The sequence below is a fragment of the Echeneis naucrates genome, chromosome 23 (assembly GCF_900963305.1).
Source record: "Echeneis naucrates chromosome 23, fEcheNa1.1, whole genome shotgun sequence".
Lineage (NCBI taxonomy): Eukaryota > Metazoa > Chordata > Actinopteri > Carangiformes > Echeneidae > Echeneis > Echeneis naucrates.
Genome location: NC_042533.1, coordinates 3,596,150 through 3,612,421, shown reverse-complemented (window position 1 = coordinate 3,612,421; position 16,272 = coordinate 3,596,150). Strand labels below are relative to the sequence as shown.

Here is a 16,272-nt window from a genome sequence, read left to right as displayed (position 1 = left end):
TATATTAAAGCGACGCTTGTCACGTTTCGAAAACAATTGGTCACCATCGGTCATTTCACACTTTAGCAAAACAACTAAACAGTTTCTCTCTTTCATCGGCTGGTGGTGTTTAACCACGTACATTTAAGTTTCTGCTTTCAGCCCAGAACAGCTTAGGAGTGAAAAATGTGAAAAAGTAAACATCAGCAGCAACCCGACCCCACATAAACTTTCCTCTAATGAACAAAAAGTATTTTTGTACGGTTGACAGCTGAGGAAATGTTCTCTTTTTTTCTGATTATAAATTTATACTATGTATACTGAATGTCTGTGCAGCAGAGTTTAGACTCACTGCAGATACCATCAGATCAGCTTCAGAGGAACATTTTAATATTTTGGGACGTAATGATTTACTTCTCATGTCGACAAAAACCTTATCTTAGCATAAAGACTGCATACAAAGGGAAACGGCTAGCGTGGCTTTGTTGAAAATTAAATCATCCACCTGCCAGCCTCTCTGAAGCTCCCATTTTTGTAATCAATATGGAACCTGAAGTGCACCGGAAATAGAAATAGTCCCCCATGAAACCCAAGCCTTGTTTTGAGAATTTGGATTTTGTTCGGATTAAACTTTTATGGATAGAAAACTTGCTGAACACAACCTGTCATGCACCATCACAACCGCGGAAAACCAAAGCATTGTGAAGAACAACAGATACCATCCAAACAAAATTTAGAAAGAAAAAAAAAAGACATGACGTGAGATTGTTCAGCGAGGCTCTTTGATTCGCCCACATCACTTCGGCTTCTCCTACTGCTGAGGGGTTGTCTGGTTTTTATTTTATGGTGGTTATAAAGATATTTATGTTTTCTGTCAAGTTGTTTGCCCACTGTGATGATCCCTCCTACTCGGAGCGTAAAACAGGTGGCTGGAGCTCAGAGCTGAGGTTCGTGGGCAGGCGTGTTCCTGCTTTGTGTGTGTAAGAGTGGGAGACATCGTTTTATCTGGCTGATTAGCGAATTTAAAGACTGAGGACCTGTGTGTGTGTGTGTGTGTGTGTGTGTGTTTGCTCCAAGAGTGGAGTTTACTTCTGATCACAGGTTACTACCTCGTGATTTAAATAAGGGCTATTTTCTGCGTCTTTTGCATATTTTGTAAACCATTCTGTTATTTTTGAAAATCAACATGCGAGATAATGAGTTCCATGAAATCATGTTCTTAAATTGAAGGTGATAAATAGTTGTGATTATTTAAATGAAAAAAAAGAAAAGAAAAGAAATTAGGAAAATATCAATTAAGCGTAAGATATGTTCCTGTCATCCATCATGTCATAGCATTAGAGTCATCGGATCCATTACTGCGCTCTCTCGCCACTCGGAGTGATCAATATGCAGAAGCATTTGCCACGAGGAGGCTTGTGCAGTGGCTGGTGGGGGATGCTTTAGAGAGAATTACGCCCGCACTGAGCAGCTCCTCGAGGCCGTTTCCTTAAAGAGAGTATTGGGAGTGATCCTATAATGAAAGCTCACCATGAGGCTGATCAGTTTATAGAACGACACGGAACACCTACATTTTAGATTAAAAATGGCCCACTTACACGCTCATGGGCCACGTGCTCCACTTAGCGCTCCACTCAGTCTGGAGTTCATGAAATGTAAATATCGCATGCACATTCATTAACTTGTTCTATAATTAATAACCTTTTTTTTCCCCCCTCTTTGTCCTGCACTTCCTTCCTTCCCGCTGCGTTGTACACCGTGCAGAATGAGACATCCTTGCATTTGCATTCAGATTCTGTAGTTGTGTGTATGCTGACATTTACATTTCCTTGTTGTAACCTACAGCAAAATCATAAATGTTAATTCGAAATACCAGACGTCCAGAAGCTCTGGCTGCCTCTCCATTAGCCTTTTCCCACTGCAACTCCACTTGACTTGACTCTACTCTTTTATTAGTTTACCGTCGGGAAGTCCACGATAGCACCTCAAATCACCTTCCCTGAGGTTTAAAGTAAACTGAGATGACGCCAATAGGCCATATGAAAGTACGTCAAAGATAATCAGCGTTGCTTTTGTGTGAGTTAGGATGTTCTGAGCGTAGCCGCCATTTCGAAACGGCGTCCAGTGTTGAAGATGCAACAAACGCTCATTGAGAGGTCACTGCCTGGCATGAAGAAAGTAGGACAACTCTCTGATCGTTGTTAAAAAAATACAAAACAGAGAAAGCAAAAGACAAATCAATCAGTCATGCAATAATTGTCAGAAACTGATTGTCATACATCAAGCTCAGCTGAAACTGAGCTTTATTTCCCGCAACTGGCGCGTGTACGTGGATGGTCCAAATTTATCCATCCGAGCCATTACAGCCATCCGTCACAGTGATAAATGGAGCGATGTCTGTCTGACATCTGTCACACATCTCGGTAGTGGGGAAAGAGCTTTCCAGAATATCTGATTAATCTTTGCTAAGCTGTCGTTTGAGTGATACCAGCAGGGACAGTAAGTGGCCCGCAGCCAGAGCGCTGGTCCGGGAGGTCCCAGTTCGAGCAGCTGCTTGGGTGTTTGATGGAAGGCGATGGCAGTTTATCACCTGCTGGACTCGGGAGGAGGGCGAGAGGCTTTAAAAAAAGAAGACCATAAAGTGCTTACAGTAGTTATCTACACGCCGTGCATTAATAACATCAAGAGCTGTGAAGTTCCCGTAAAGTGTTCCTGTCCCGCCGCCCTCGTTGACAAATTGTTAGATGGACGAGAACGCAACGCTGTTTGTGTATCAGGTCATTCGCTTGTGCTGATATTCGACAGTAAGGGGCAGGTCTGGCTGACAGACCCCCGAGGTGTTTGGCTTTGTACGTATAAAAACAGATAAGCCTGCCTTTTGTAGTCATGGCGACCGCGGGGGTCGAGAGGGTCGGGGAGGAGGTGGAGGGAGGTCTGTCGGTGACAAAATCCAAAGCCTGGAGGATCACGCTGCATGTGGACCATGTTTGGAGAAATCACAGCTGTTCCGTGCAGGTCAGCCAAAGGTTCTGCTGCAGGAATCTGACCGTCCCAGACAGAACCTGCCGCCTGGCGTAAACACAGCCCTTCTTATTTTCACTCCATCTCATTTACCCCCATTTACACGTCTACTCAACAGATCATGATGTGCCGTCAGAGCTAACTGGGCTCCTCTTCATACGGCTTATGTCAAAGGGCTACGCTCCTTTTACGGAGTACATACGACACGTAACATTTATGGAAGATGGCTTCGAACGTGAGGTGTTTCTCTCTGGTTTCACTCCTTCGGGCTGTTGCTGAGAATAATCTGTAGGAGTTAAAACGCAGCAGCTTTGCATGTGCTGCAGGATGGAAAGTATATATAAGTATATATACACATACACACATCGCCAGATTGTACAGAGCAATTTGCAGTGCCTTAGTCAGAGTGACAAAAACAGATTGCTCTCCTATCCTAAAAAAGAATCTCCTGGTGTATCTTTTGTGTGTCTGTGCTGAAGGTTGTAGTGCTGTATTGTGTTTTTCAGCTCTGAGTTCCCATCACTGTAATTTCCATCTTAACAGCCAAATGTCTGATCTCAGAGGCAATCAAAGTTTGGGCTGAACAATCTGAATCATCATCTCAATGCCTTTTGAAATCATTTATCAGGACCCTTACGGTGCACGGTCCCAGCAGTGACATATTTCAATAGTCTCCTGCAGGCGCTGAAGGTTATTTTGGTATTTTTCCACCTTATGTGTGTATTTGTGTGCGTTTTCACATTTGTCAAATGGGAAATTGCCCTCCCCTGCGCAAACCCCTGTGTGTCTGTCATTATATCAAGACCAGTGTTGCCATTTGTTTGGGAGTGTTTGTGTGTGTGTGCGTGTGCGTTCAGCTCGTTGTGTGGTGTTTTTATTTCATCCAATTGGCATCCTCGGCACAAACACATCAGATTGGACAAAGTATCATGGCACACATCAGGGAAGATGTGCACAGTGTGATCTAGTCTATTTCTCAGCCATCACTCCTTCCTCTTTTAAAAAGTGCATCAGGCGTCCAAAGACTCAGCTTTGTGTGGTACCGGAATAACATTAAATACATTATATTGTACATTTTCTATCACATTTTATAAACCTGTTTCTTTTATCGTTGTACAAAGTACAAATGTAGTATTACAAATTAGATCACGATTCTCCGTGTACAGCCAGAAAGTTTCTTTTTCTTTTCTTTTTTTCAAATAAAAAATGTAATTTAAAATCTATAAAGAAAATTATGACTGATGAAAGAGTATAATTACAAAAGGTGAAGGTATAAATATATGTGCATTTCTGGAGGCATGATTTGCTAAAAAAAATTGATTCTTGTCTGGAAAATGAGCGACTGGATCAAGAATTTTGAACTGTGGAGCAGCGGCTCAGGAGACTTTTGCAACTGAAAAGAAGAAAAAAAAAAATGCAGGAGCTGGACGAAAGCTAAAAGTAGTTTCAGTGTGAGCCAGAAGTGTAAAGGCAAGGCCTTCACTTTGATTCCACCCGTACATTTCGAAGGCTTCACACTTGGAAAGAATCTGGTCACCTGCTTCGATCTCACTGGACACAATTTATAACTTTTGCAATTTGCAAAATTTTTTGCTCTTTTTTTTTTTTTTTTTTTTTTTTTTGACCCAATCTGAAGTTTAAAGGGTCATGATGAATAAAATAAAAATAATAATAATTTAAAAAAAAAAAAAAAAAAAAAAAAAACAATCAGTAGCCTGCTGCAAATGTTAAATGTCCATACAAGTGTTCATTTTTCATTTGCTTCTGTACATAGATGTTCTTTGTGTAATCACTCATCGTGGCTTGTGGCTTCTCTTGCAATAGGAAAAAAGAAAATAAATGAATTTAACGGTCTATTGTTTGCTTTGTATATATCTAATATGATAATACATTATATGTAATTCGGATGCGGTACATTTGGAATGTACATACATGTGTTCAATAGCTACTCTGAATGTTTCCCCTCCCCTCTCTTGAGAAATGCCCCATTTACCCCCCCCCACTATGATAATTCCTGTACAGTAAACAATGGTATTGATTTCCCCCTCACCCCTCCTTTTTAATGCTTTCTTGATTAATTATTTGTTCTGGACAATGAATCTGAGTGTTACTATCACTGGCCACCTATGACGCTGTAAGATGAACTGCATTACGTGGTTACATTGTGCCATATCCTCTCAGAATGAAGTTCAAATAAAAATATATGAAATGTGTTTGGAGTTATTTGACAGCGAGGAAGCATTTTCTGGGGATCGCCTAGCTTTTTATTATTATTATTATTATTATTATTATTATTACTTTCCTTTTTTGGGAAATGTGACAAGAAATGTTAAAAAGTCCAGCTGAGGACTACAACAGTGAGGGCTTTAATTTTTATAGGAAGGATGTGGGGGGTAAAAATTGGGGAATAAACAGAGCAGCAGGAGCAAAAAACAAATCAAATTAACACAGAGTTTGCACACACGTAGAGCTGACAGGACTCGTGCTCATGTTTGTTCTTAAAGGAAAGGAAAAGACAGACAACACAGTGACAAGAGAGAAAATGCTACAAGCAACTTGAGCCGCGTGAAAAATTTCAAATGCACAACTTTTTTTCTTCTTCTTCTTCTTCTTCTTCTTCTTCGTTTTTGTTCAAATTAATGAAGTGAAGATGTTTAAAACTTCACTTTGAAGAAAATGCTTCATTAAATCCAAAGAGTTTTCCAAATTAGAGCAAGGCTATGCGACTGTAAAACAAATCCTATCCAATTTGCTGTTCTCAGAATATAATCCTAGAAACAACATCATTAGGTGAAAACGCTAGTAAACAAGTTTCCATATTCATTATTTGCGCCTAACACTGAGTATTACATCTCCTATCGCAGCAAAAAAGTTCATATCAGGTGCTAGAAAGAGAAAAACAGTAAAACATCTTGTGACTAAAAGTCGTATTTCCACTGGTTTGTGTCAAAGCTCTATTGGCTCCTACTGTAAACCTACAGGACAAACAAAGAGGAACCGTGTAGAAACAGGGCAGTGGACTTTTCTTTTTTCCACCCTCTTCTTCCTTCCTCCCCCGTGACAAACAACCTCATCAGTCCATTTGGGCGCGCTCTCGCTTCTTGCCTTCTTTCTTTTGTTTCTTTGCATCTGTGGGAACAGAAAAGGAACAAAGAGTTACAAACCACGGCGCCAACCTTCTTTAGATTTTCCCATCATCTCCACGAAGAGCTCCCCGTTCGCCGCTTCGTGTTGTAAAAATAAACAGTTTTTAGTTGAGTTGTTTTGCCAGACTGCAGGTTTTTAGCACCTAAAGCAGTCACGTTCTCTCCCGGGGGGGATTGATCCGGTGGCCTGGAGTGTGTGGCCCCATGAAAAAGCAACACAAAACACCTTATCAACTTTTCACGACACTGTATTGGTGCCACAGTCCACGGCTTCCCTTTTCTGCCCCCCAGCCTCTCCTCCGTGACGAACAGGGAGGAAGCTTGACGTAATTGGCTATTTAGCTCCTGGAGTGTCAATCTGCCGGGATGTTTCTGTTTGTGTCTCACTCTCATTATCTGAACACACACACACCTACAGACGGGCGGCGAGTTAAAGGAAGAAGCTGAATAAATGAGCTCAGTCCAAAGAAAATGTCCTTTTTCCTTTTTGTCTCCATTTTGATTTGAAAAGGTCACAGCTAAGTGAAGAGACTATGGAGACAGTACATAAAGCCTTTGATATAACCCGAGTGAAACCCTCAGTGTCCTTCAGTCGACACAGATCAAAACCTGTGAGAGATTTTGGTGTGACGTGTTGTGAGGCAGCACATGGGAAGGAGCACACTGCCCTGCTCCAACACACCTGATTCGATTGATCATCGACTCATCAAGCTCAGCTGCGGTCTGACGAGGAGCCTCTCATTTCACGTAGTATTTCTGTGCCTCCTTTTTGCACCCCTTCTTCACAAGTTGAAATGAAAGATGAGAGAATTTTACTCACAAATGTGTCGAAATGCGTGTTTGTGAACATTTCTCCTTTGCTAAGATCATCGTCCACGAAGGGATGGCCAATTCTGTGGGTGTGATTTTCAACAAGACATACATAACCTACCAAACATAACCCTCCATGACCTTCAGGTAAAAACAAAGTCAGTCCAGTTTTCTCTATTCTTCTGTTTCAGTGTCAATAAAAGGATGCTGATATTTTCCTGTGTGCTCAGTATACTGGATCATGTACTTAACAAATCCATGTTTATTTGGGTTTGTAGATGCTACTAATCCCCAACTGTAAGTGCTGTTCTCACACAAGCTTTGCAGCTTATGCCACTCTGAACAGAGATGTCAGCCCAGCTAATCCGTCCATCCCTCCTTTTTTTTTTTTCTAAATCTATAAACCATAGATTCTCAGACCGGGAAGGTCAGATTTGATATACCATGCCTGAAAAATCGAATAAAAGGACAGTAACATATGGAAGACAACATCTCTGTGTATTTTTAAAGAAGTTTGATGATACGAGAATGCCGATGCTTAAATCCCGTCTTAACACCGCCACAGCTCACAAATTCTCTATTGACATGCCGCCAAGCAGTTCAGAGTCAATGAGATTTCAATTGACTTTCCACCTTTTAACATTCTGACGGGGCCCTTTGAGGAAATCTTTGAAATTTGTTCTTGCAAACTTTCTACTCCGTGCAAACACGGAGATAGCACCTCCGTGCCGTTTGTTTGCTTGTTTTCGTTTATTTCAGTGTTTTCTCAGGCTTCTTCTTCGTCCCTCTTGTGTTTTGTCAGCATATTCTGCTCCTCGGGGAGGGAGTTGGAGGAAAAGAGGATCCATCCTTTCTCCGTTATAGCTGCTTCACACATGAGATGGAGACTTTCAAACCAGCCAGGAGTACTTTCTGCTGCCCTTGCACACTACGTGACGCTGCTCACTCCCCTCGTCGCCTCCGATACACACTCACTGCTCCAATCTGCCCTCAGCTGAATTACGGATTTGTTCCAAGTGGAGTTTAAGAGGCGACTCTGACGTTTAATCAGTGCTTGAAATTTCGCAGAGTTCATTTACTCAAGTGTACATATGCATAAGTATAATTTCAAGCTTATGTTACTTTATATTTACAATATTTGTTACTTTGCAGACTATTATATTCTAAATATGATGTCACCTAATAAAAATGGTGCACTACTTTTAATTAAATCAGCATAATTAGTACTCTTGCCTCGGAACATTTGGCCCATAAAACATAAACACTTTTACGTCAGTAAGGACTGCCGCGTTCATTTTCTCATATGAAAAAGTGTGTTATAAAACTGTGTCACTTCTATTTTCCAGATGACCTTTTTAAGTCACTGACTATTAACTGCAGCATCCTGCTTTGGCTGCACGTCGTTCCCCATCCGCATCGCCTGCTCGGCTCATTTCCTGTTGTCTCTCGACCGTGATTACTAATGACAACATTAATGCCCTGCAAATATTGTGCTTGAAAATCTATGTATTTAAAAGTATCGATGTAAACTTGCAGCGTAGTGTGTTACTGTCACGGAGCGGCTGGAGGCCGTCCCAGCTGACTTTTTGGCGAGGCTATGCTGCAGACACGTTGTCGGTCTAATACAGGGATGATGTCCAGATACAAACATTTTCACGCTCACACGGAGCTGCAGAAGGAAGAGTAGTATCCATTTCGATCCTAGAATCTTTCACTGTAGGTTCGTCAGTGCAAATGGACAAAGTCTGGCCTTTGCCTTGCACTTTGACCTGAGATCGAAAGGCAGACATTTTACGAAGAAAAACGTCTGCTCATAAAAAGTCATAAAATTAAGCATCAAGAGCTTCAGTATTTGTGCTGCAGTTTGGTCGATCAGCAGCAAACTTCAAACTTTGAACTTCCCTTCTTAACTTCTGTGCCGTCATCAATCTATGACATGGTAAAGCACAAATATCGGCTTTTTATAATCGTAATGAAATAATGCGTAGCTGTGAAGACGTGTGATTGATTCAAAAGCCGGAATCACCTGTCTGTGCAGGAGGAAGGAAGGAAACAAACGGGCTCCAAACAAAGTTAAAGATGCCAAATTTATCCTGGACAAAGCTTTTGGTTCAGCCCGAAATCAACTCGGGGGACCTTGAGGTTTCCACAGGCATTCATAATGTTTCATTTCTGTCACCGTTTGTTCCCTCTTTCGCTTCACAGGGTCTGTGTTTCACCTGCGCTAGACAGCCGAGACACACATCTGCATCCCGCATCGCTCCCGAGGCGCCTCGTAGCATTGTCTCCTCCAGAATCCGCAAATGACAGATGCTGCCTCCATCACAAGAACCTGCTGCAGTCAGGGGAAACCTATCTCCCAAACCCAAGGTGGCTGCTCAGAATTGCAGATTTGGCCGGGCAGATCTCTGCTCCCCAGCCTGGGGTTAGATAGCCTCTTCTCTCTCCGTCTCCGTCACTCTGAAGCCAAACATTTCTGTTTTGTCTCCTAAGCCCTCTGATCCCGCTGCTGTGGACTGTATCTCTGCCATCCCCTGAAACACACGGGAAAGCATACACACCTCATTGTGCACAGCACCTCCGTCTTTCTTTACCCGTAACCCCTCTGCTTCCCGGGGCTTATCTTCCAACCGGCAGACGTGGGAAATCACAGCTCGCCTCGATAGCGGGTCTCTCTTCCCAACTGCCTCCCTTCATCTCAGCCACTGTCATCCTCGCTCTGCTTCTCTTTCGCCCTCGGCTCTCACACCTCTTAGCCTGTCATTCCTCATCCACGCATCCGGCCCTCATTAGGATTGATGCGCACAGGTACACAGCACTAAACACGCCCGGGAACTCTCCCCACACACACACACTTTTCCTCCTCAGATGCTGATAGTAGTTGAGTTTTTATTTGCATTTTTTTTTTTTCCCCAAACACAAAATTTTCATGGTCTACCTCCATACGGTGCACGTGTATCGGCATAATTAAACAGAAACGAAATGAGAAAAGCAGCATGATGTGGGAAAGACGTTCCTGGATTTCTGTGGCACTTCTCAAATGATTGATTCCCCGTATTTGCAATAAAACATCAGGGCTACGTTGGCTGTAGGTGTAAATGTGTGATATATTGGAAACCTGTCTGCCGTTCTCACCCACCGTAACCCCGCCAAACTCTGAACAGCATAAATCGATGTAGGAAATGTGCAGATTGATGAATAGATATCAACCATCATCCAAATTTGACAGCAAAGCAGGTTATTTTTCAATGTCTAGTACAGACATGTAATAAAATATACCAGCAGCGATGTTACGATATATAATAACTATATATTTATGTTATCGCTCACAGATTCATCTTCTGGATACACAGACAAAGATAAGTGCAGTTACAGCTCAACAAACTTCCCATCTCGATGTGCCACTGTCGTGCAAAACTGAGAACTTTATACATTCCTCCTTCATGAAAGTAAAATCTTCAGACAGACAGCGGAGCAGGCAGACATGACACAGCTGGCAGCGGCGCGGCTGCAGACATCCTGTCTCAGAGGTGTTTACGCAGTCTTCACTGCATAATTTGGGGATTCATCTGACTCGGGGGTTGCTCGGCGAAGCGACAGTAAGGTTAAACAAACTCGGCGTGTGTGCACGCGTCATCTGCCGAGCGTGAGAAGGGCGCCGTTTATGACCGCTGGCAGGACTTCTGCACTCATTGTCATCGTGTTTGGACAGCGTGGGTCTATTACTTCCTTGTTTACAACATTAACAGAGGGCATGGATATATATTCCACGTGTGTCCATTTGGGTGTTTAGTAGCCTCCAATTAGCTGAAATCTTACATCAAATCAGGTTTTCTGAGGGAAAGAGGAAGGACTGACTTCAGTGACTTTGACATGACTAAAGAGAAGTAAAAGACTGTAATTACATCTGAACTGTGAGTTAACCTATTCACCCCTGCTTTAAGACTGTCATTCGCCACTTCAGCTCGGCACTTAAGTAGGTGGATTTCCATCCTGCTCACGGTGGATTGAATATGAATTAGACTCACAGCCGTCATCGCCTGACATGAAATCATTTGCGAGGATTTGTTGGATTTAGCAAAGATGCAATCAGCGTGAGATGTTGATAAACATCTACACAGCAATTACAATCGAGAAGACAGAAGTTCACTTTCGGACCCCATGCATAAGCTGACGCTGATTTAAAAATCTGATTTTGTTGTTGTTTTAACTTATTTTTAAAGATGGAACAAACAAACAAAATGACACAAGACATTACAAGTTTGTCAGTGGGAGAAATCAGCAGAGAAACACGGACGCCCGACTGATAAACATCCCTTCAGCTAGAATTAATTAACAAACCAACTAATCTAACCTTCCAGGGAACTGTTTGCAATAATTTGGCGGAAAAAATCCTCCCGCAAATTTTCAGTTTGCTTCTGCTTTTGATCCAAACTGATCTAATGTCCTGTAAGCGTAAATAAACACATTTCCAGCGGTCACGTCATTCCACAGTCTGTCTGGTTTATGTTACAGAGTCTGTGCACAACTCGACTTCTTTCTGTGTGGCTGCGCTTAAATTTGTACGTTATACTTGGTCTGCTCTTGGGTGAGTTGTGATTCCATTAAAATCTTATTGAACAAGAACAAACCGTTCGGACTTGCCGATGTGTTCGGCAGGTCACACAGAGGAAATAAAACAGTTCTCCAAGCACATTGACGCATCAAGAGCTCGTTTCATTGTTAGTCAGAAATGCATTGGACTAATTACACCATAAAGTTTTTTTAGTTATTCACACAGTATTTGCATTTATAGAGTTATACAACAGTTTTGCTTTGTTCCTTCGATAGTTTGGGGTTCATCCATACGGTGAAGACATCGGCTGATGTATATTTCGTTTCTAAAGGAGCCCTTTGTCAGTTTTGCTGCTGCTACATAGCCACTGTTTGATTTGAGAGCTGTTTACCAACCAGTCTAGAAGAAATGTGGAGGAAGCTCCAGACAGAAACCAGAAAACGTAATAGTAAATGGATCCACTGCTTACGCTACTTCATGTCCTCACCGACTGTCTGTTCTGTCTGGTATTAGTCTCAAAGTTCTGGAGTCACGGAAAATAAAAACCCGTGGCTGCCTCTGAAACGGAGGCTGGCTGCTTATTAAACTATGTCTCATTTTCTATTTCTATGTACGCTAAATACAGAACATGCGACATGTGGGTGTGGATTTTGTGCAGGATAATTTAAGTCACTTGGCCAGCCTGAGGAAAGCAGCGCCAGCATCAGTATGTTGCCTCTGAGCGGAAAAATCATTCATTTACAGAAAACCTTATGCTGCTTTTTTTTTTTTTTTTAAGACATGGTGATTCATCAACAGGAATCCCGCTGCTGCTGACAGCCGTGTCCGGCGAGGGTTGCACTTTATCTGGTGATGATTTATCCCACTCAGGCTTTACCTTGCAGCTTGGTCTTGGGGATTTTCCCACAGGGCTTGGTGGCTGTGACGGTGGCGGCGCAGGTTGCATCCATGAGCGCTCGCTTCAGAACACCCGTCCTGTTCTTCTTGCCCGTCACCAGATCGCACTCCCCCCACGCCTGGAAGTCGTACTTGCATTCTCCTGCAGAACACAAGAGGGTCAGATGTTTTTGTTTGGTGAAGGAGCCGAGTTAAAGGGGTGATTGAGCAAACAAGCTTGTAAAATAATGAACGCCTCCTTTTGAATTTACTTTAAAGAGCGGTCAACTGCAATCAGCCAGCCTGATGAGTTAAATCACGCTCTTTCAATGCCTATTTGATGAGCAGTTATAGTTTACTCGACTGTTATTTCCCTTTCGTCAATACAAAGTGTCCAGAGATCACCGGTTCAACAAAAGACCCCTGACGAAGGCTGTATAGCTTTTGGCCAACAAGAACAGATGGCACTAAATGGTGTCGGTCTATATATTTCCCATATGATGAAACCTGCTAAAAAATGAACGTAATCAAAAGCAGTCTGGCTGCTGCTCGGCCTGAAAATAGGAGAGATACAATCTCTGAAGAAGCACCGTGGCGAAAACACTTTAGGCAGCAACTCAAATAAATTTCACGTGCGCTTTCATTTGATATTAAATTCACCTTAACTCAACCCCTGAGGATGCAGGATAGCTCCGGAAAATAGCAGCAGTGGTTGATGTATAGTATGTTGTAGAAACGTATCTTGAAGAAGCGCATGCGTGCCAGTGTGCGTTCGTGCGCTGTGGCCATGTCCATAATATCTCCTTCCATTATTTTGTTGCCACTCTAGCTGGGCTCTCCGGAGGCCGTGACACTCATTCGTCAGCTTCCTCTCACATGAAAAGCATCAAACCCACTGTCGCACCTCTGAAAGCCCAGGGTGCTCATCAGAGGAGAGGACGGGGAGAGAGAAAGGGGTGAGGAGGCCGGGGAGAGGGGGCGACGGGGCCATTGTTGCAGGAATCCCATCGGGACTTTCTGAGCATCCAACTTTCAAAACCCAGCCTGCCTCCATTCCTGTAATTTGTCTCTGACAGAGAGCGTCCTTTCGGGCTCGGGGGGATTTGGCAGCATCTTTAAGGCGTCACATACAAGATGTTTAAAAAAAAAAAAAAAAAATGGTTGTAGAAAAGCGAACACGCCTTCTTGGCATTGACCCAACATCCGAGCAGATTACCATATGCTGCTGCAAAAAGGTCAACTTTGAGAAGCTGTCATTTAATCTACCATCAGCTGGGATTTTACTCGTGACTTTTTTGAGCCACGTTAGCAGACTGCATGATTATTTCTAGAGTTTACTGCGTAGAAACTCATGAGCAGGAGTGTTTACTAAAGAGATGCCCTCTTTTCTGGGTCATGCTGCAGGAAACCCAGACTCCATATCATTGTGCACTCATTCCTATTTTTAGCACAACAATGTTTCAGTCTGCATTGCTGTGCCATACTTTTGCAAGTTGCAAAAAAAAAAAAAAAAAAAAAAAAACCAACAACAACAGCAACTATTTGGGCTACGTGCTGCAAACTGAAACAGTTAACCTAATTTTCAGTTGTTTGTTTTTTTCAGGATCTTTCGGGGTTTGATATTATTACAGTGTAACAGTTTTGCCAAATGGGATGCCAAATCTTTCCAGCTCCAGATCTTACAACTGCACTCAAGAGAAAAACCCCAAGTTTATTCCAAGTTTAGATTTTTTTTTTTTACGGTTTTTTGTAAAATAATACCTTGAGCCACCTGATGTTGTTCCCGAGTGCAGTATGTTCACCTCACCTTCAAATCTGCTCAAAAAATTCTCTTCACATCAATGATAGTCATTTCTTACTGAATCCAGATTTAGCTTTTAGGATTAAACTTTTGGGTCTTTTCACACCACTTTTTAACACATCATGTGGGTTGTGAGTAACCAAATGTTGCAGCATTTATTCAACTGTAAGAATTCCAAATTAGAGTTTTGCAGATCTCGTCATCTTTTACACTTGTCTTTTCTCATGTAACTTTCCACAGGCGTTGAACTTACTTCCTCCTCTCCCAAACTTCTGCTGTCGTAATCTATATGGCTGGAAAGCGGGACCATTATTTCCTGCAGCAAGTTCATCACTCATGAACAGGCTTGTTGCAGAGCAGCAGGCTCCGTGCCTGACAGGCCTTACTGGGGGAACAAAAGTCCCTGAGGCTTGTCAATGCAAGACGTTTCAGCTGGGAAGGCTGCAGACACTCAAGCCCCAAAAACAGCAAATGGTGAAGCATTATTCCTACGATTTCAATGACAATGCAAGACGCCGCTGTTGTACCTCTGATTAGCAAGCATTCTCCTTCCTATTGTGAAAATGGGAGCATTGTTTGTGTAAATGACAGGCTGCTATACATCATGTGGAGATGCTGGTTGTGTTATGTGTAAACAATGATTATGTCGATTCTTCATATACCAAAAAAAAAATTAAATAAAATAAAAACTGTATTCCCCGCAGCGCATCTTGTTAATATTCTGAGCCTTAATATTCCTCCCACACCTCCAAACTTCTTCTTCCAGTTGCAGGGGATCTTGCAGCGTTGGGTCTTGATGGTCTGCTTGCAGTCGGTGCCGGTGCGCGTTCCCTCCCTGGTGCCGAGGCCGCAGTCGCCTTCGTTGGCCACGCACACGCTCCACTGCCACTCCCCGCAGTCCGACTTACGCTCCTTCTTTCCTGCACAACCAAAACGCACACTGTCACACTGTCACGCCTGGAAAAGGGGATCAGACATTTGCAGTTTCAGATCACGTGTCACACCGGTCGAACTCGTGTCAGGTCTGAGGTTCCCATTCATCGTTTTTATGAAAACAAGACATGAAAGAGCTCCTTCTTATGCAATGTCAACAGAAGTACTTACTCTTTCATATTCTTTCAAGGCAGTTGTAATGGGCTTAGGTGCTAGCACTAATTTCCAATGCAAATGAACAATTTCCTTTGAATTTAAATTAGGCTAAATGCTGTTTTCTTTCCCCAAGAGGGATTTATCAGGCTTATTTTTCATTTTTTCGCAAGATATTGCTATTTGTTTCTGGTAAACTCTCAAAGGACACAGCTTACTTTAAGGCCCCTTGGCATAAAATTTTTTTTTTTCATATGTTTCTAAAAGTTGTCTCTAGTTAATAAGTTTTTAAGAGAGTCCAGCCTGTTGGGGAGGATGTCACCGTGTGTCACTTCAAGTCTTCTTTTAATAACCATGATTTAAAGATGACAGAAACGGCGAGGCTCACCTTGTTTCTCCGCTTTGCCTCCTTCAGCTGCCATCACCGTCAGCACCAGGAGCGCCAACACAGCCACCCTCGTCCACTGCTTCTGTCCATTCATCCTGAAAGGCAAAAAAAAGGCGACTGCTGGAGAATCGTCACGTTTCTCTCAGTGCAAGCGAAGCCTGTTGAAGCCTAACTTTTCTACTTCACTCTCAATTAATGATTTTCTTGTATTTTAAAACTCTACTTGGAGAACTCACGACTTTTGGGAGGAAAAGAAAGAAAGAGAAGTTGAACCTGAACTTGAACTTGACACATTTGACTGATCAGAATGAGGAGCGAAAATCCAATAGTTGCCTCCTGAGACGGAGGGAAATAGCCTGGGGAATTTCCTTGTCTCGTCTTGTGTCATTTGCACTGTGCTGGATTCCAATATGAACACTTTGATTGTCTTTGCTGCCACGACGCTGTCAGTCACAGGCATATCCTCTGTCAATCTCTGTGAAATCACGTCAGGGGTAGATGGAGTCGACGTATGATTTAATTTGTCGAAACTCTTTCCCACCTCCTAAAACGATGCACTAAATTCTTGCATTGCACAAGGCTGCAATGTAAATCAGCTTTTGTCGAAGAT

General features: G+C 42.6%; 1 protein-coding gene across 1 annotated transcript in view; it reads right to left on the bottom strand.

Annotated features, from left to right (window-relative positions):
• Positions 1-5,343: 5,343 nt before the first annotated feature.
• Positions 5,344-16,272, bottom strand: part of ptn (pleiotrophin) — a 34,928-nt gene continuing 23,999 nt past the window's right edge. The window contains exons 2-5 of the mRNA XM_029495298.1: positions 15,663-15,757; positions 14,935-15,108; positions 12,389-12,550; positions 5,344-6,129 (exon numbers count right to left, since the gene is read on the bottom strand). Of these exons, the coding sequence (XP_029351158.1) occupies positions 6,074-6,129; positions 12,389-12,550; positions 14,935-15,108; positions 15,663-15,756 (486 nt within the window). The 5' untranslated portion in view covers position 15,757 and the 3' untranslated portion in view covers positions 5,344-6,073. The remainder of the gene's footprint in view (positions 6,130-12,388; positions 12,551-14,934; positions 15,109-15,662; positions 15,758-16,272) is intronic.